This window comes from Carcharodon carcharias, chromosome 21 (assembly GCF_017639515.1).
Source record: "Carcharodon carcharias isolate sCarCar2 chromosome 21, sCarCar2.pri, whole genome shotgun sequence".
Taxonomy (NCBI): domain Eukaryota; kingdom Metazoa; phylum Chordata; class Chondrichthyes; order Lamniformes; family Lamnidae; genus Carcharodon; species Carcharodon carcharias.
In genome coordinates, this window is record NC_054487.1 from 69,479,987 (window position 1) to 69,500,126 (window position 20,140).

The following is a 20,140-nucleotide window of genomic DNA, read 5'->3' on the forward strand; positions in this document are numbered from 1 at the left end:
TGTCCTGCTTTTTGTGTATAGGACATGCCTAGGCAATTTTCCACATAGTCGGGTAGATGCCAGTGTAGTAGCTGCACTGGAACAGCTTGGCTAGGGGTGGGGCAAGTCTTCAGTACTATTGCTGGAATATTTTCAGGGTCCATAGCCTTTTCAATATCCAGTGCCTTCAGCCGTTTCTTGATATCACGTGGGGTGAATCGAATTGGCTGAAGACTGGCATCTGTGATGCTGGGGACCTCCGGAGGCAGCTGAGATGGATCACCACTTGGCACATCTGGCTGAAGATTGTTGCGAATAATTCAGCCTTATCTTTTGCACTGATGCGCGAGGCTGCCCCATCATTGAGGATGGGGATATTTGTGGAGCCTCCTGTACCAGTGAGTTGTTTAATTGTCCATCACCTTTCACGACTGGGTGTGATAGAACTGCAGAGCTTAGGTCTGATCCATTGGTTGTGGGATCGCTTAGCTCTATCACATGCTGCTTACACTGTTTGGCATGCAAGTAGCCCTGACTTGTAGTTTCACCAGGTTGAACTTCATATTTAGGTATGCCTGGTGCTGCTCCTGGCATGCCCTCCTGCACTCTTTTTTGATCGGTTTGATCGCCTAGCTTGATGGTAATGGTAGAGTGGGGGATATGCCGGGCCATGCAGTTACAGATTGTAGTTGAGTGCAATTCTGCTGCTGCAGATGGCCCACAGTGCCTCATGGATGCCCAGTATTGAGTTGCTAGATCTGTTCAAAATCTATCTCATTTAGCATGGTGTGGTGCCACACAACACGATGGAGAGTATCCTCAATGTGAAGATGGGACTTCATCTCCACAAGGACTGTGCAATTGTCACTCCAACTGATCGATTAGCTCTATCACGTGCTGCTTATGCTGTTTGGCATGCAAGTAGCCCTGACTTGTAGCTTCACCAGGTTGACAATTCATTTTTAGGTATGCCTGGTGCTGCTCCTGGCATGGCCTCCTGCACTCTTCATTGATCGGGTTGTCATGGACATCATGAACAGATGCGTCTGCAGGAGGCAGGTTGGTGAGGATGATGTCAAATATGTTTTTCCCTCTTCTTGCTTCCCTCACCAGCTCAGTCAGTGCTATCAAGCCACTCTTGGTGATGGACATTGAAATCCCCCATCCAGAGTGCATTTTGTGCCCTTGCCACCCTCAGTGCTTCCTCTCAGTGATGTCCAGTATGGAGGAGCACTGATTCATCAGCTGAGGAATAGGGGGGGCACGGGTGGTACGTTGTAATCAGCAGGATGTTTTCTTGCTCATGTTTTACTTGTTGCCGTGAGACTTCATGGGGACCAGAGTCAATGCCGAGGACTCCCAGGGCAAATTCCTTCTGACTGTATACCACTGTACCGCTACCTCTGCTGGGTATGTTCTGCCCCACCGTCCTTTAAGTTTTTAATTAATTGAACAATACGGTCAAAGTCTGCACCAGGATCTTTTTGTCCTCTTGGATTGTTGTCCATACGTCTGTTTGAAGGCACTGGCTGCCAACGTATTTACTGGGTTAAATAATGTCATTGTCTGAATATAGAGAATAAGGGTGTCAGATAATAATGAATAAAGTAAAACTAATTCAGACATCATAATGAACATAAATTTATCAATTTATCATAATAGCATTTTCAGAAAAAAGTATTGATCATGTTTGGAAACCTTCCATAACATATGTTGTACTTTAATGCAGACCTTGGGCATAATTTTGAATTACCTTTAAATGCACATATCATATTGTACTTTTGTCTTTCTGTGGTGATTGATTATTGCAACTGTGCAATGTTTGCCAATAATTTTCAGTCACTAGCATATGCCATAACTCAACTGAAAACTTTGCAAATTGTTTTAGAATATGTTTCAGCCACATAAAATGTTGTAAAAAATCACCTTCACTGCTAAGATTCAAACCAGTTTTGTTACAAAGATAAAAACAAAAAAACTGCGGATGCTGGAAATCCAAAACAAAAACAGAATTACCTGGAAAAACTCAGCAGGTCTGGCAGCATCGGTGGAGAAGAAAAGAGTTGACGTTTCGAGTCCTCATGACCCTTCGACAGAACTTGAGTTCGAGTCCAAGAAAGAGTTGAAATATAAGCTGGTTTAAGGTGTGTGTGTGGGGGGCAGAGAGATAGAGAGAGAGAGATAAAAACAAAAAAACTGCGGATGCTGGAAATCCAAAACAAAAACAGAATTACCTGGAAAAACTCAGCAGGTCTGGCAGCATCGGCGGAGAAGAAAAGAGTTGACGTTTCGAGTCCTCATGACCCTTCGACAGAACTTGCGTTCGAGTCCAAGAAAGAGTTGAAATATAAACTGGTTTAAGGTGTGTGTGTGGGGGGCGGAGAGATAGAGAGACAAAGAGGTGGAGGGGGGGGGCGGGGGTGTGGTTGTAGGGACAAACAAGCAGTGATAGAAGCAGATCATCAAAAGATGTCAACAACAATAGTACAATAGAACACATAGGTGTTAAAATTAAAGTTGGTGATATTATCTAAACGAATGTGCTAATTAAGAATGGATGGTAGGGCACTCAAGGTATAGCTCTAGTGGGGTTTTTTTTTATTTATATAATGGAAATAGGTGGGAAAAGGAAAATCTTTATAATTTATTGGAAAAAAAAGGGAAGGGGGAAACAGAAAGGGGGTGGGGATGGGGGAGGGAGCTTACGACCTAAAGTTGTTGAATTCAATATTCAGTCCGGAAGGCTGTAAAGTCCCTAGTCGGAAGATGAGGTGTTGTTCCTCCAGTTTGCGTTGGGCTTCACTGGAACAATGCAGCAAGCCAAGGACAGACATGTGGGCAAGAGAGCAGGGTGGAGTGTTGAAATGGCAAGCGACAGGGAGGTTTGGGTCATTCTTGCGGACAGACCGCAGGTGTTCTGCAAAGCGGTCGCCCAGTTTACGTTTGGTCTCTCCAATGTAGAGGAGACCACATTGGGAGCAACGAATGCAGTAGACTAAGTTGGGGGAAATGCAAGTGAAATGCTGCTTCACTTGAAAGGATTGTTTGGGTCCTTGGACGGTGAGGAGAGAGGAAGTGAAGGGGCAGGTGTTGCATCTTTTGCGTGGGCATGGGGTGGTGCCATAGGAGGGGGTTGAGGAGTAGGGGGTGATGGAGGAGTGGACCAGGGTGTCACGGAGGGAGCGATCCCTACGGAATGCCGATAAGGGGGGTGAAGGGAAGATGTGTTTGGTGGTGGCATCATGCTGGAGTTGGCGGAAATGGCGGAGGATGATCCTTTGAATGCGGAGGCTGGTGGGGTGATAAGTGAGGACAAGGGGGACCCTATCATGTTTCTGGGAGGGAGGAGAAGGCGTGAGGGCGGATGCGCGGGAGATGGGCCGGACACGGTTGAGGGCCCTGTCAACGACCGTGGGTGGAAAACCTCGGTTAAGGAAGAAGGAGGACATGTCGGAGGAACTGTTTTTGAATGTAGCATCATCGGAACAGATGCGACGGAGGCGAAGGAACTGAGAGAATGGGATGGAGTCCTTACAGGAAGCGGGGTGTGAGGAGCTGTAGTCGAGATAGCTGTGGGAGTCGGTGGGTTTGTAATGGATATTGGTGGACAGTCTATCACCAGAGATTGAGACAGAGAGGTCAAGGAAGGGAAGGGAAGTGTCAGAGATGGACCACGTGAAAATGATGGAGGGGTGGAGATTGGAAGCAAAATTAATAAATTTTTCCAAGTCCTGACGAGAGCATGAAGCGGCACCGAAGTAATCATCGATGTACCGGAGAAAGAGTTGTGGAAGGGGGCCGGAGTAGGACTGTAACAAGGAATGTTCCACATACCCCATAAAGAGACAGGCATAGCTGGGGCCCATGCAGGTACCCATAGCCACACCTTTTATTTGGAGGAAGTGAGAGGAGTTGAGGGAGAAGTTGTTCAGTGTGAGAACAAGTTCAGCCAGACGGAGGAGAGTAGTGGTGGATGGGGATTGTTCGGGCCTCTGTTCGAGGAAGAAGCTAAGGGCCCTCAGACCATCCTGGTGGGGGATGGAGGTGTAGAGGGATTGGACGTCCATGGTGAAGAGGAAGCGGTTGGGGCCAGGGAACTGGAAATTGTTGATGTGACGTAAGGTGTCAGAGGAATCACGGATGTAGGTGGGAAGGGACTGGACAAGGGGAGAGAGAAGGGAGTCAAGATAACGAGAAATGAGTTCTGTGGGGCAGGAACAAGCTGAGACGATCGGTCTACCGGGGCAGTTCTGTTTGTGGATTTTGGGTAGGAGATAGAAGCGGGCCGTCCGAGGTTGGGAGACTATCAGGTTGGAAGCTGTGGGAGGGAGATCCCCAGAGGTGATGAGGTCAGTGACAGTCCTGGAAACAATGGCTTGATGTTCAGTGGTGGGGTCATGGTCCAGGGAGAGGTAGGAGGAAGTGTCTGCGAGTTGACGCTCAGCCTCCGCGAGGTAGAGTTCAGTGCGCCAGACAACAACAGCACCACCCTTGTCAGCGGGTTTGATGACAATGTCAGGGTTGGACCTGAGAGAATGGAGTGCAGTAAGTTCAGAAAGAGAGAGACTAGACTGGGTGAGAGGAGCAGAGAAATTGAGACGAATAATGTCGCGCCGACAGTTCTCAATGAAAAGATCAAGAGAAGGTAAGAATCCAGAGGGAGGGGTCCAGGTGGAGGGAGAATATTGGAGATGGGTAAAAGGATCCGTTGAACTGGGAGAGGACTCCTGCCCAAAGAAGTGAGCCCGGAGACGAAGACGGCGGAAGAAGAGTTCAGCATCATGCCGAGCCCGAAATTCATTGAGGTGAGGGCGTAAGGGTATGAAACTAAGTCCTTTGCTGAGCACTGAACGTTCAGCATCGGAGAGGGGAAGGTCAGGGGGTATAGTGAATACACGGCTGGGGTTGGGATTGGAAGAAAGGGTGGGGACGGAGGAACAGGCAGGGGTGGAGGGTCCTAGATGGGTGTTGGTGTCAATGAGTTGTTGCAGCTTGCGTTCCTTAGCACTTGAGAGAAAGAGAAAAAGTTTCTTGTTGAGGCGTCGGATGAGCCGAAGGATAAAATGAAACTGGGGGCACGCGCAGCTTTGAAAAAGGGTACGGCGGTGCTGCTGGAGGGAGAGGTCGAGTGTGTTCATATGGCGGCGCATGGCACTGAGTGTGGATTTCAGAATGTGACGGGAACAGCAGTCCGAGAAACGTTTGATGTCCCGGAGATACCTGTAATCCTGGGTGGGTTCGAAACATGAGGAGTGGAATTTCAGTTGAAATCCACGTGGGGTAAGTCGGAGACGGAGACAGTCACTGAGAAAGGAGATATGGCTGTGAAAGCGGGTTTTAGTAAACACCTTGTCAAACACTAGGAGGGAAATGGAAAGCAGGGAAGGTGAGCAAGACAACAGAGAAATATGGAAATCTTGTCGCAGAGAGGAACAGAACTTCTTCAAGAAGGTAGGCATTTCTTGAAGAGCAGTGGCAGTCAATTAAACACAGAGATAAAAACAAAAAAACTGCGGATGCTGGAAATCCAAAACAAAAACAGAATTACCTGGAAAAACTCAGCAGGTCTGGCAGCATCGGCGGAGATGAAAAGAGTTGACGTTTCGAGTCCTCATGACCCTTCGACAGAACTTGCGTTCGAGTCCAAGAAAGAGTTGAAATATAAACTGGTTTAAGGTGTGTGTGTGGGGGGCGGAGAGATAGAGAGACAAAGAGGTGGAGGGGGGGGCGGGGGTGTGGTTGTAGGGACAAACAAGCAGTGATAGAAGCAGATCATCAAAAGATGTCAACAACAATAGTACAATAGAACACATAGGTGTTAAAATTAAAGTTGGTGATATTATCTAAACGAATGTGCTAATTAAGAATGGATGGTAGGGCACTCAAGGTATAGCTCTCGTGGGGGTTTTTTTTATATAATGGAAATAGGTGGGAAAAGGAAAATCTTTATAATTTATTGGAAAAAAAAGGGAAGGGGGAAACAGAAAGGGGGTGGGGGGTTTAATCTCTGTGTTTAATTGACTGCCACTGCTCTTCAAGAAATGCCTACCTTCTTGAAGAAGTTCTGTTCCTCTCTGCGACAAGATTTCCGTATTTCTCTGTTGTCTTGCTCACCTTCCTTGCTTTCCATTTCCCTCCTAGTGTTTGACAAGGTGTTTACTAAAACCCGCTTTCACAGCCATATCTCCTTTCTCAGTGACTGTCTCCGTCTCCGACTTACCCCACGTGGATTTCAACTGAAATTCCACTCCTCATGTTTCGAACCCACCCAGGATTACAGGTATCTCCGGGACATAAAACGTTTCTCGGACTGCTGTTCCCGTCACATTCTGAAATCCACACTCAGTGCCATGCGCCGCCATATGAACACACTCGACCTCTCCCTCCAGCAGCACCGCCGTACCCTTTTTCAAAGCTGTGCGTGCCCCCAGTTTCATTTTATCCTTCGGCTCATCCGACGCCTCAACAAGAAACTTTTTCTCTTTCTCTCAAGTGCTAAGGAACGCAAGCTGCAACAACTCATTGACACCAACACCCATCTAGGACCCTCCACCCCTGCCTGTTCCTCCGTCCCCACCCTTTCTTCCAATCCCAACCCCAGCCGTGTATTCACTATACCCCCTGACCTTCCCCTCTCCGATGCTGAACGTTCAGTGCTCAGCAAAGGACTTAGTTTCATACCCTTACGCCCTCACCTCAATGAATTTCGGGCTCGGCATGATGCTGAACTCTTCTTCCGCCGTCTTCGTCTCCGGGCTCACTTCTTTAGGCAGGAGTCCTCTCCCAGTTCAACGGATCCTTTTACCCATCTCCAATATTCTCCCTCCACCTGGACCCCTCCCTCTGGATTCTTACCTTCTCTTGATCTTTTCATTGAGAACTGTCGGCGCGACATTAGTCGTCTCAATTTCTCTGCTCCTCTCACCCATTCTAACCTCTCTCTCTCTGAACTTACTGCACTCCATTCTCTCAGGTCCAACCCTGACATTGTCATCAAACCCGCTGACAAGGGTGGTGCTGTTGTTGTCTGGCGCACTGAACTCTACCTCGCGGAGGCTGAGCGTCAACTCGCAGACACTTCCTCCTACCTCTCCCTGGACCATGACCCCACCACTGAACATCAAGCCATTGTTTCCAGGACTGTCACTGACCTCATCACCTCTGGGGATCTCCCTCCCACAGCTTCCAACCTGATAGTCTCCCAACCTCGGACGGCCCGCTTCTATCTCCTACCCAAAATCCACAAACAGAACTGCCCCGGTAGACCGATCGTCTCAGCTTGTTCCTGCCCCACAGAACTCATTTCTCGTTATCTTGACTCCCTTCTCTCTCCCCTTGTCCAGTCCCTTCCCACCTACATCCGTGATTCCTCTGACACCTTACGTCACATCAACAATTTCCAGTTCCCTGGCCCCAACCGTTTCCTCTTCACCATGGACGTCCAATCCCTCTACACCTCCATCCCCCACCAGGATGGTCTGAGGGCCCTTAGCTTCTTCCTCGAACAGAGGCCCGAAAAATCCCCATCCACCACTACTCTCCTCCGTCTGGCTGAACTTGTTCTCACGTTGAACAATTTCTCCTTCAACCCTCTCACTTCCTCCAAATAAAAGGTGTGGCTATGGGTACCCGCATGGGCCCCAGCTATGCCTGTCTCTTTATGGGGTATGTGGAACATTCCTTGTTGCAGTCCTACTCCGGCCCCCTTCCACAACTCTTTCTCCGGTACATCGATGATTACTTCGGTGCCGCTTCATGCTCTCGTCAGGACTTGGAAAAATTTATTAATTTTGCTTCCAATCTCCACCCCTCCATCATTTTCACGTGGTCCATCTCTGACACTTCCCTTCCCTTCCTTGACCTCTCTGTCTCAATCTCTGGTGATAGACTGTCCACCAATATCCATTACAAACCCACCGACTCCCACAGCTATCTCGACTACAGCTCCTCACACCCCGCTTCCTGTAAGGACTCCATCCCATTCTCTCAGTTCCTTCGCCTCCGTCGCATCTGTTCCGATGATGCTACATTCAAAAACAGTTCCTCCGACATGTCCTCCTTCTTCCTTAACCGAGGTTTTCCACCCACGGTCGTTGACAGGGCCCTCAACCGTGTCCGGCCCATCTCCCGCGCATCCGCCCTCACGCCTTCTCCTCCCTCCCAGAAACATGGTAGGGTCCCCCTTGTCCTCACTTATCACCCCACCAGCCTCCGCATTCAAAGGATCATCCTCCGCCATTTCCGCCAACTCCAGCATGATGCCACCACCAAACACATCTTCCCTTCACCCCCCTTATCGGCATTCCGTAGGGATCGCTCCCTCCGTGACACCCTGGTCCACTCCTCCATCACCCCCTACTCCTCAACCCCCTCCTATGGCACCACCCCATGCCCACGCAAAAGATGCAACACCTGCCCCTTCACTTCCTCTCTCCTCACCGTCCAAGGACCCAAACAATCCTTTCAAGTGAAGCAGCATTTCACTTGCATTTCCCCCAACTTAGTCTACTGCATTCGTTGCTCCCAATGTGGTCTCCTCTACATTGGAGAGACCAAACGTAAACTGGGCGACCGCTTTGCAGAACACCTGCGGTCTGTCCGCAAGAATGACCCAAACCTCCCTGTCGCTTGCCATTTCAACACTCCACCCTGCTCTCTTGCCCACATGTCTGTCCTTGGCTTGCTGCATTGTTCCAGTGAAGCCCAACGCAAACTGGAGGAACAACACCTCATCTTCCGACTAGGGACTTTACAGCCTTCCGGACTGAATATTGAATTCAACAACTTTAGGTCGTGAGCTCCCTCCCCCATCCCCACCCCCTTTCTGTTTCCCCCTTCCCTTTTTTTTCCAATAAATTATAAAGATTTTCCTTTTCCCACCTATTTCCATTATATAAATAAAAAAAAAACCCCACTAGAGCTATACCTTGAGTGCCCTACCATCCATTCTTAATTAGCACATTCGTTTAGATAATATCACCAACTTTAATTTTAACACCTATGTGTTCTATTGTACTATTGTTGTTGACATCTTTTGATGATCTGCTTCTATCACTGCTTGTTTGTCCCTACAACCACACCCCTGCCCCCCCCTCCACCTCTTTGTCTCTCTATCTCTCCGCCCCCCACACACACACCTTAAACCAGTTTATATTTCAACTCTTTCTTGGACTCGAACGCAAGTTCTGTCGAAGGGTCATGAGGACTCGAAACGTCAACTCTTTTCTTCTCCGCCGATGCTGCCAGACCTGCTGAGTTTTTCCAGGTAATTCTGTTTTTGTTTTAGAGAGAGAGAGAGGTGGGGGGGTGTGGTTGTAGGGACAAACAAGCAGTGATAGAAGCAGATCATCAAAAGATGTCAACGACAATAGTACAATAGAACACATAGGTGTTAAAGTTAAAGTTGGTGATATTATCTAAACAAATGTGCTAATTAAGAATGGATGGTAGGGCACTCAAGGTATAGCTCTAGTGGGGTTTTTTTTTTAAATAATGGAAATAGGTAGGAAAAGGAAAATCTTTATAACTTATTGGAAAAAAGAAGGAAGGGGGAAACAGAAAGGGGGTGGGGATGGGGGAGGGAGCTCACGACCTAAAGTTGTTGAATTCAATATTCAGTCCGGAAGGCTGTAAAGTCCCTAGTCGGAAGATGAGGTGTTGTTCCTCCAGTTTGCGTTGGGCTTCACTGGAACAATGCAGCAAGCCAAGGACAGACATGTGGGCAAGAGAGCAGGGTGGAGTGTTAAAATGGCAAGCGACAGGGAGGTTTGGGTCAATCTTGCGGACAGACCGCAGGTGTTCTGCAAAGCGGTCGCCCAGTTTACATTTGGTCTCTCCAATGTAGAGGAGACCACATTGGCAGCAACGAATGCAGTAGACTAAGTTGGGGGAAATGCAAGTGAAATGCTGCTTCACTTGAAAGGAGTGTTTGGGTCCTTGGACGGTGAGGAGAGAGGAAGTGAAGGGGCAGGTGTTGCATCTTTTGCGTGGGCATGTGGTGGTGCCATAGGAGGGGGCTGAGGAGTAGGGGGTGATGGAGGAGTGGACCAGGGTGTCCCGGAGGGAGCGATCCCTATGGAATGCCGATAAGGGGGGTGAAGGGAAGATGTGTTTGGTGGTGGCATCATGCTGGAGTTGGCGGAAATGGCGGAGGATGATCCTTTGAATGCGGAGGCTGGTGGGGTGATAAGTGAGGACAAGGGGGACCCTATCATGTTTCTGGGAGGGAGGAGAAGGCGTGAGGGCGGATGCGCGGGAGATGGGCCGGACACGGTTGAGGGCCCTGTCAACGACCGTGGGTGGAAAACCTCGGTTAAGGAAGAAGGAGGACATGTCAGAGGAACTGTTTTTGAATGTAGCATCATCGGAACAGATGCGACGGAGGCGAAGGAACTGAGAGAATGGGATGGAGTCCTTACAGGAAGCGGGGTGTGAGGAGCTGTAGTCGAGATAGCTGTGGGAGTCGGTGGGTTTGTAATGGATATTGGTGGACAGTCTATCACCAGAGATTGAGACAGAGAGGTCAAGGAAGGGAAGGGAAGTGTCAGAGATGGACCACGTGAAAATGATGGAGGGGTGGAGATTGGAAGCAAAATTAATAAATTTTTCCAAGTCCCGACGAGAGCATGAAGCGGCACCGAAGTAATCATCGATGTACCGGAGAAAGAGTTGTGGAAGGGGGCCGGAGTAGGACTGCAACAAGGAATGTTCCACATACCCCATAAAGAGACAGGCATAGCTGGGGCCCATGCGGGTACCCATAGCCACACCTTTTATTTGGAGGAAGTGAGAGGGTTGAAGGAGAAATTGTTCAGCGTGAGAACAAGTTCAGCTAGACGGAGGAGAGTAGTGGTGGATGGGGATTGTTCGGGCCTCTGTTCGAGGAAGAAGCTAAGGGCCCTCAGACCATCCTGGTGGGGGATGGAGGTGTAGAGGGATTAGACGTCCATGGTGAAGAGGAAGCGGTTGGGGCCAGGGAACTGGAAATTGTTGATGTGACGTAAGGTGTCAGAGGAATCACGGATGTAGGGGGAAGGGACTGGACAAGGGGAGAGAGAAGGGAGTCAAGATAACGAGAAATGAGTTCTGTGGGGCAGGAGCAAGCTGAGACGATCGGTCTACCGGGGCAGTTCTGTTTGTGGATTTTGGGTAGGAGATAGAAGCGGGCCGTCCGAGGTTGGGCGACTATCAGGTTGGAAGCTGTGGGAGGGAGATCCCCAGGGGAGATGAGGTCAGTGACAGTTCTGGAAACAATGGCTTGATGTTCAGTGGTCGTCTCAATTTCTCTGCTCCTCTCACCCATTCTAACCTGTCTCTCTCTGAACTTACTGCACTCCATTCTCTCAGGTCCAACCCTGACATTGTCATCAAACCCGCTGACAAGGGTAGTGCTGTTGTTGTCTGGCGCACTGACCTCTACCTCACGGAGGCTGAGCGTCAACTCGCAGACACTTCCTCCTACCTCTCCCTGGACCATGACCCCACCACTGAACATCATTGTTCTGGAAACAATGACTTGATGTTCAGTGGTCGTCTCAATTTCTCTGCTCCTCTCACCCATTCTAACCTGTCTCTCTCTGAACTTACTGCACTCCATTCTCTCAGGTCCAACCCTGACATTGTCATCAAACCCGCTGACAAGGGTGGTGCTGTTGTTGTCTGGCGCACTGACCTCTACCTCACGGAGGCTGAGCGTCAACTCGCAGACACTTCCTCCTACCTCTCCCTGGACCATGACCCCACCACTGAACATCAAGCCATTGTTTCCAGAACTGTCACTGACCTCATCTCCTCTGGGGATCTCCCTCCCACAGCTTCCAACCTGATAATCGCCCAATCTCGGACGGCCCGCTTCTATCTCCTACCCAAAATCCACAAACAGAACTGCCCCAGTAGACCGATTGTCTCAGCTTGCTCCTGCCCCACAGAACTCATTTCTCGTTATCTTGACTCCCTTCTCTCTCCCCTTGTTCAGTCCCTTCCCACCTACATCCGTGATTCCTCTGACACCTTACGTCACATCAACAATTTCCAGTTCCCTGGCCCCAACCGCTTCCTCTTCACCATGGACGTCTAATCCCTCTACACCTCCATCCCCCACCAGGATGGTCTGAGGGCCCTTAGCTTCTTCCTCGAACAGAGGCCCGAACAATCCCCATCCACCACTACTCTCCTCCGTCTGGCTGAACTTGTTCTCACGTTGAACAATTTCTCCTTCAACCCTCTCACTTCCTCCAAATAAAAGGTGTGGCTATGGGTACCCGCATGGGCCCCAGCTATGCCTGTCTCTTTATGGGGTATGTGGAACATTCCTTGTTGCAGTCCTACTCCGGCCCCCTTCCACAACTCTTTCTCCGGTACATCGATGATTACTTCGGTGCCGCTTCATGCTCTCGTCAGGACTTGGAAAAATTTATTAATTTTGCTTCCAATCTCCACCCCTCCATCATTTTCACGTGGTCCATCTCTGACACTTCCCTTCCCTTCCTTGACCTCTCTGTCTCAATCTCTGGTGATAGACTGTCCACCAATATCCATTACAAACCCACTGACTCCCACAGCTATCTTGACTACAGCTCCTCACACCCCGCTTCCTGTAAGGACTCCATCCCATTCTCTCAGTTCCTTCGCCTCCGTCGCATCTGTTCCGATGATGCTACATTCAAAAACAGTTCCTCTGACATGTCCTCCTTCTTCCTTAACCGAGGTTTTCCACCCACGGTCGTTGACAGGGCCCTCAACCGTGTCCGGCCCATCTCCCGCACATCCGCCCTCACGCCTTCTCCTCCCTCCCAGAAACATGATAGGGTCCCCCTTGTCCTCATTTATCACCCCACCAGCCTCCGCATTCAAAGGATCATCCTCCGCCATTTCCGCCAACTCCAGCATGATGCCACCACCAAACACATCTTCCCTTCACCCCCCTTATCGGCATTCCGTAGGGATCGCTCCCTCCGGGACACCCTGGTCCACTCCTCCATCACCCCCTACTCCTCAGCCCCCTCCTATGGCACCACCACATGCCCACGCAAAAGATGCAACACCTGCCCCTTCACTTCCTCTCTCCTCACCGTCCAAGGACCCAAACACTCCTTTCAAGTGAAGCAGCATTTCACTTGCATTTCCCCCAACTTAGTCTACTGCATTTGTTGCTGCCAATGTGGTCTCCTCTACATTGGAGAGACCAAATGTAAACTGGGCGACTGCTTTGCAGAACACCTGCGGTCTGTCCGCAAGAATGACCCAAACCTCCCTGTCGCTTGCCATTTTAACACTCCACCCTGCTCTCTTGCCCACATGTCTGTCCTTGGCTTGCTGCATTGTTCCAGTGAAGCCCAACGCAAACTGGAGGAACAACACCTCATCTTCCGACTAGGGACTTTACAGCCTTCCGGACTGAATATTGAATTCAACAACTTTAGGTCGTGAGCTCCCTCCCCCATCCCCACCCCCTTTCTGTTTCCCCCTTCCTTTTTTTTCCCCAATAAGTTATAAAGATTTTCCTTTTCCTACTTATTTCCATTATTTTAAAAAAAAACCCCACTAGAGCTATACCTTGAGTGCCCTACCATCCATTCTTAATTAGCACATTCGTTTAGATAATATCACCAACTTTAACTTTAACACCTATGTGTTCTATTGTACTATTGTCGTTGACATCTTTTGATGATCTGCTTCTATCACTGCTTGTTTGTCCCTACAACCACACCACCCCCCCACCTCTCTCTCTCTATCTCTCCGCCCCCCCACACACACACCTTAAACCAGCTTATATTTCAACTCTTTCTTGCTCGAACTCAAGTTCTGTCGAAGGGTCATGAGGACTCGAAACGTCAACTCTTTTCTTCTCCGCCGATGCTGCCAGACCTGCTGAGTTTTTCCAGGTAATTCTGTTTTTGTTTCAGTTTTGCTACAAGTTGGTCTTGAAGGTGCCTAACTGAGGCAACAAGAGGAAACCACACCAGAAACAAAGAAAGCACACTGTATAAACTCTGCTGATGTGAGAAATTGTATCAATTTGGCCAGTATGGTAAAGAGTGGCAAACGTACAGAAATGAGGCAAATGTTTCTGTGGTGTTGATCGGATCTGAATTTAAAGAGCGCAATTTTGAATGAACTGCTCTGCTTCCTAATATCTCAGCTTTATATGAGACATGAGTTTCTTAGACTCTCTGACAGATCTTATTGCCTTTTGCTAATCTGAGTCACTCGTTTGAATAAGAATTATATAAAATACCAACTGGATTTAATTTGCACTAACCACCTCCCCAAGCAAGAGTTTCTCATTGTGTAACTGTTAGCCTGATGCAAAAAGCAGATTATCAGAACTGCACTGAACAAGCTTTCCTGCAATGCAATATATACAAGCCATTTAGTTGACAAAAAAAATCATGTTTTTCTTTTTAAATGTGTGTAAAATAACATTATTTTAGCAAGAGAGCACCAGTATTGTGCAAGAAACTTATCAAGGAGGTCATGCAATTGTAAGGCTGCCAAGCCAGCAACATTACATCAGTGTGACAATTGTCCAATGTTTAAGATTGATTGATTTGCAGTTTTAATTGACAACAGTTTGCAACCATTTCTTTCTGGAATTATTTTCTTCATAAGCACTAGAAAGACAGTAGGTATATGCACTGCATACAAGACTTAAATCAAGGACATTTTAGTATTGCAAGTGATCCAAACACTGGGCAACAAAAATGATAAACCAAGGGTGGAGTGATTGGCAAGGCCACGTAGTCATGTGGTGGTTGTGGAAACTGAAATAATTTTATTCACAAGAAAGAAATTGGGAGGCTTCTCTCATTGGTAAGGCACTGGCCATTAGAGATTGAGCAAAGCCAAGTAGTCAAAAAATGTAGTAATTACCAGTTTAGGGTCAAGGTTAATGGTGTTAAATGAGGTGTGTTTTCCAACTTGCCTGGCACATCAAAGGACACAGCAAAGATTAGATTTTCCCTTTGTATGTACTATTGTACATCAACAGTGATGATATTTCGTGTCATTACATAAATGAACTTTTTCCTCAAGATTTTGGCACGGAGGTCATTAACTGCACATTATCCAACTCCTTTTTGACTACTACATTTCCCACGGCAAAAAAGGAAACCAAGTAAGTGATAACTGCACAACAAAAGAGTTCCGCTACCATAAGCCATGAAGTTTGTGTTACTTTTATTTTCACAGTATAAGACTGCCACATGATTCCAGCAAGTACGGGTTATAAGTGAGTGTACTTACTTCAAAGGCAATTGTTAGCCTTTGTTCTCAGGAAACTAGTTTAATTAGTTCAATTAAGAGTCATAGAGGTCTTCAGCACAGAAAAAGGCCCTTCGGCCCTGTGAGTCTACACCAGTCAAACAAGTACCTAACTATTCTAATCCCATTTTCCAGCACTAGGCCCATAGCCTTGTACGTAATTATATATGTCATTGTATGTAATTAAGATTACTAAGCATAGATGCCTGATTCTGTGCTTTGCAGGTATGGAAGGAATGGGATTCTATCTCTTGGTGCCAGCTATTCAATTCAGAATAAGGATCCATTTATATGAATATCACCATTATAATAGTTTGATTCAAATGTAGCTTTTTTGGGGATGCATTCAAATTGACTTATTGGCCTTTTTGAAAGTAGCTACGGTTACTCCTAACGCTACTAAGTGTTATTCCGTTGTATTTTTGTTTGATAACATCTTAAAAAGAGTTTCCTTTCTTTTAAACGAGATAAAGATTACATAGGATTACAAAGGATAGATGGCACAGAAACAGGCCATTTGACTCAACCAGTCCTTGCTGACATTCATGCTTCACTTGAGCCTCTTCCCATCTATCGTTATGACCATTTATTCTCTTCTCTCTCATATGCCTGTCTAGCTTCCCCTTAAGTGCATCTATACTATTTGTTTCAACTACACCCTGTGGTAGTGAGTTCCACATTCTCATTGCCTTTTGGGTAAAGAGTTTCTGAATTTCCTATTGGATTTCTTGATGACTATTTTATATGGATAGCCTATAATTATATTCTTCCCCACAAGAGAAAATATTCTCTCTGTATGCACACTATCAAAACCTTTCATAATTTTAAAGACCTTCATTCGGTCACCCATCAGCCTTTTTTTTCAAAAGAGAAAAGACCCAGCCTATCAACCCTTTCCTGATATGTATACCAACACACTGCTGGCATCATCCGTGTAAATCTCCTCTGCACCCTCTCCAGAGCCTCTAAATTATTTATATAATATGGTGATCAGAACTGTATTCTTGTGTAATCTAACCAAGGTTCCATACAGGTTTAGCATATCTTTCAATTCTGTCCCTTTAGTGATAAAGCTTGGTTTGCTTTTCCTTGCTAACTTGTGGAGCAACTTTTAGTAACTGATATGTCCAACATCGCTTTGTTCTTCTACTCCATCTAAACTTGAACTCTCCAAGTATTAAGTGACCTCCCCATTCTTCCTACGAAAATGCGGTACCACACATGTACCTGTGTTGATGTTCATTTTCTCATTACCCATTCTACAAGTTTATAAATTTCCTCTTGTACTTCATTGTAGTCCTCCTCAGTATTGACTATGCTGCATCTACAAATTTCGAAGTTGTGTTCTTGATTCCAAAGTCCAAATCCCTCACGTAAATTGTGAACACAGCTCTAAAATGCAGCAGTTTTCTTTAAATTATAGAGAACACAAGGAACTCAAATCTCATTTCCATTTTGAACTCTTCTTTTTTTTTCTCCTCCTTAGATCCACACAGCAGGGTATGCCTGATACCAAAGAGTCAAGATGAACCTGTTAGCAATACCTACATTAATGCCAACTACATTAGGGTGAGTAAGTGTATTGGTTGGATCCATCATCAACATAGGTTGTATTAATGCTTCTACTATCCAGTCATGGAACAGCTATGTTGAAGCATTCACCACAGAATTAAATTGCAGTTCTTATTTTTGTTATCTCAGTAATTATTTGGTGATTTCTTGTTAAATTATATATGTTGCACATGCATTTTAAAGTATAATCACAACCTTTTAAATGTCATCAAATTTAATTTACATGATCCAGAAACTGGGAATGAAAAATTAAGAAAACATAAATGCTTTAAATGTAATTGTATAAAAGGAACAGGGAACAAAAAAACTAATCTCGCTTTCAACAAGTGTCACAGGGATAATGATTAACTGACTTAATTGTCAGACAATAGGGTCATTTTATTAAGATTAGTCCTTAGTCCAATAGTCAAATTATCAATAGGTTAAGCTCAAACCAGCTAATTCAATCTGTTAACAATTAACAGGATTGCAGCACTGATTAGAATTTAAATCCATACACAAAGATTAGGTCAGTATTTATAATATTTTACCAATTAGCTATGGCACAATAAACACTTACACCATTTTATGAAATTTCCACAGCTTCTCTCCCAATAGTGCTGGTGATCAAGAGAACCACCAGGGAAATTTAACCCCACTGTTTTAAACAAATTTTTTTTTCAATCTAAAAAAAACTGCCTTTTACAACAACAAAATAATTGTTAAACATCTCAGGAATGAATGGCTTCTCTACTGGAGACTTTAGTATTCAATCAGTATAGACGCTCCTTACAATTTGGAGGTATTTACTTTAGTGGAGATTTTTGTGTTGATTTGGAAGCTGATAATGTGTAAAAATGTGCTACCTTGAAGAATCCTGCTTTGGACACCATGAAGTAGGCTCCATAGTCTTGAGTATATTAACAGCAAGTCTTTATTAACAACTCATAACTATATACATATATACTGTAGAGGGTACAGGTATGGAGCTGACTCTATCCTAGGTCTTTACACATCTCTAGACTGACCCGGGCTCTGGGTCATGTGCCTTCTGGGCAGTACTGTACTCAGTCCCACATTAACCCTGCATGTACCGGACCCTACTATTACACCTCCTCCCAAGTCTTTATCCCATGGATATAGAATTACTTTAGTTTACTTCAAGTCTTGCATTGTTATAAGTTTTGTGCATTTACCTTATCGTTGAATCCTTAATGCTATTCCAACATTATTGCTATGATAGTATTAGCAACTTTCACACAACTCAAGTCCTTGCAGTTAGAGGTTCATGTAGGTTGGAGGCCTTATAGCCCTTCCACATCTTGTTCGCTGTTCTGTCAGGAGAGTAGTAGGCTCTGGTGGTTTTGGTTCTTGTTGTTGGCTTGGAGGTTGGGCCGGCATTTGGGTAGGCTTTCACCCATTTCTTCCATTGCTTGATGTTAAACCAGCCTGGTTGGTCTCGCTGGTTTGGCAGGGCATAGTGCTGTTACATTTGATCTTTTCTTCCGGTGGACGAAAGCGGTATTCATCAGCTTGGCGGTGCTTTTTCTTCTTTTCCCATTTGGGCCATCAGGAAGCTCTCTGAAGGTGAGGAAAGGTGTTCCTGTGGCAAGAAGAGGATTGAGTAGCATGTTCATTTCTGTTTTTTGTTGTTGATGGTGTGAGACTGCTACAAGGTTCCAGCATCCCTTGTGGCTCTGGCATGTTGGCTGGAAGTTGCCATGTGGGCACAGTGGTTGGTGTGTCTACTGACTGTACCATCGTCATAGTTGGAGGTAGAGGCTCCTCAGACTGTTGATCCTTCTCTGGTACCACTTCCAGCAGAGGTGCGACGGTAATCTCGTGTGCGGTAGGTTGGTCTGATCATTTGAGATTTACCCGGACCTGGAACGATGATGGACAAACCTGCTCCACAGAAAGAGAAGAGAGATCACAAGTGAATTGAGAGCCTGAATGCTGTTTAGTGTTTGAGGACTCAGGACCATGCTGTTTTGGCTGGCTAACAACAGTGTATTCTTGACATCTTCTACCGCCTGGAGGAGATCGAGGGTTACGCAGGCACCTCTGCTTAGAAGAGAGAAAGGCTGATTCCGGACAACATACATCAGTTCAAGGATCTGTTAGTTGCCATACTTCAGTGGTCCAAGAATCATGCCGATGACTGAGAGTCTGACTCCCCATTCCATACAGTGGAGTGTCCATCCTTCGAATCCAAAGACCTTGGAGCCTTGATTCCTCATCTGAGAGGACTGTGCTGCTGGCTCCTGAATCTAATTTAAAATTTGTTAGATGACCTTTGCCAGGATGTCAGCATTCCAAAATGAAGACCCGCGTTCAGTGATGCCCTCCAAGAAGCACATGTGTCTTCAGGGTTTTTGGACTCGGCCTCGTGGATGACCTTTGGGATGTCTGTGCGGTGCTGAGGTTTTGACTTGCTCAGTTTACCAAAATGTCCTTGTCTGTTGCAGTGGAAGTATTGGGCCATACTCGCAGGACACTAATCTTTCCTGTGGGCACTTCACACCACAGCGCTGGCAAGGTCACTCTGCTGGGCAGTTCAGGAATTGCTTTCCTTGACTGGATGGTCCCTGTGTTTCTGTGATCTGATATGATGGACTGAGGGCTGGTTTCTGACCCACTTAGTGGGCTCTCCCCTCAGGATGATCCTGCATTGTTCATGTACCTCAGACATTCTAACTAGTTGGATTGCCTTATCTAGTGTAAGATTATCTTTAGCTTGTAAGAAGTCAGAGAATGAACTCTGTACAACACCCACCATGATTCTGTCTTGGGTGAGCTCAGACTTTAAATTGCCATATTCACATCCCTCTGGCAGCTTGTAGAGATCATTAATGAAGAAATCGACAGGTTCCCCAGGCAATTGGACCCTCTTATTAAATTTGACTCTCCCCAATATTTTGTTGGATCTCAGGCTGAAATAAACATCGAAGGATTTTAAAACATCAAATTTGGCAGATGATTCATCAGTAACTTGTGTAATGATGTTGTCTGTAATTGGCCCAATCAAGTAAAGAAGTGTATTAACTTGTTCTGAAACTGATTTTTTTTTTTAGGCCTGTAGCAATGCTATATCTTAAAAATCTTTTCTTCCAAAGACTCCAATTCTGCGACTGGTCTGGGCCATGGGTGAATCCCAGTGGAACTGGAGTTGTGGAATTGTGATCCATTTTGAAGATTTTAAAAGTGTGGGTACAGCTTCAAGAGGTTACAGGCTTCCAAGATGGTGTTGCCGTTCATTGCCAAACAAAAGATCTTCCCGTGCTTGCTGGATTTTGGTGGGCTTTCCAAAATGGTGGCGGTGCACTTCTGCCTGACAAAGGGTCCGCAA

The 20,140-nt window shown here is 46.4% G+C and overlaps 1 protein-coding gene across 1 annotated transcript in view; it reads left to right on the top strand.

Annotated features, from left to right (window-relative positions):
* The window catches only part of LOC121293072 (receptor-type tyrosine-protein phosphatase R-like), a 244,408-nt gene that overhangs the window by 174,349 nt on the left and 49,919 nt on the right, over positions 1-20,140 (top strand). The window contains exon 9 of the mRNA XM_041215667.1: positions 16,727-16,809. Within this exon, the coding sequence (XP_041071601.1) occupies positions 16,727-16,809 (83 nt within the window). The remainder of the gene's footprint in view (positions 1-16,726; positions 16,810-20,140) is intronic.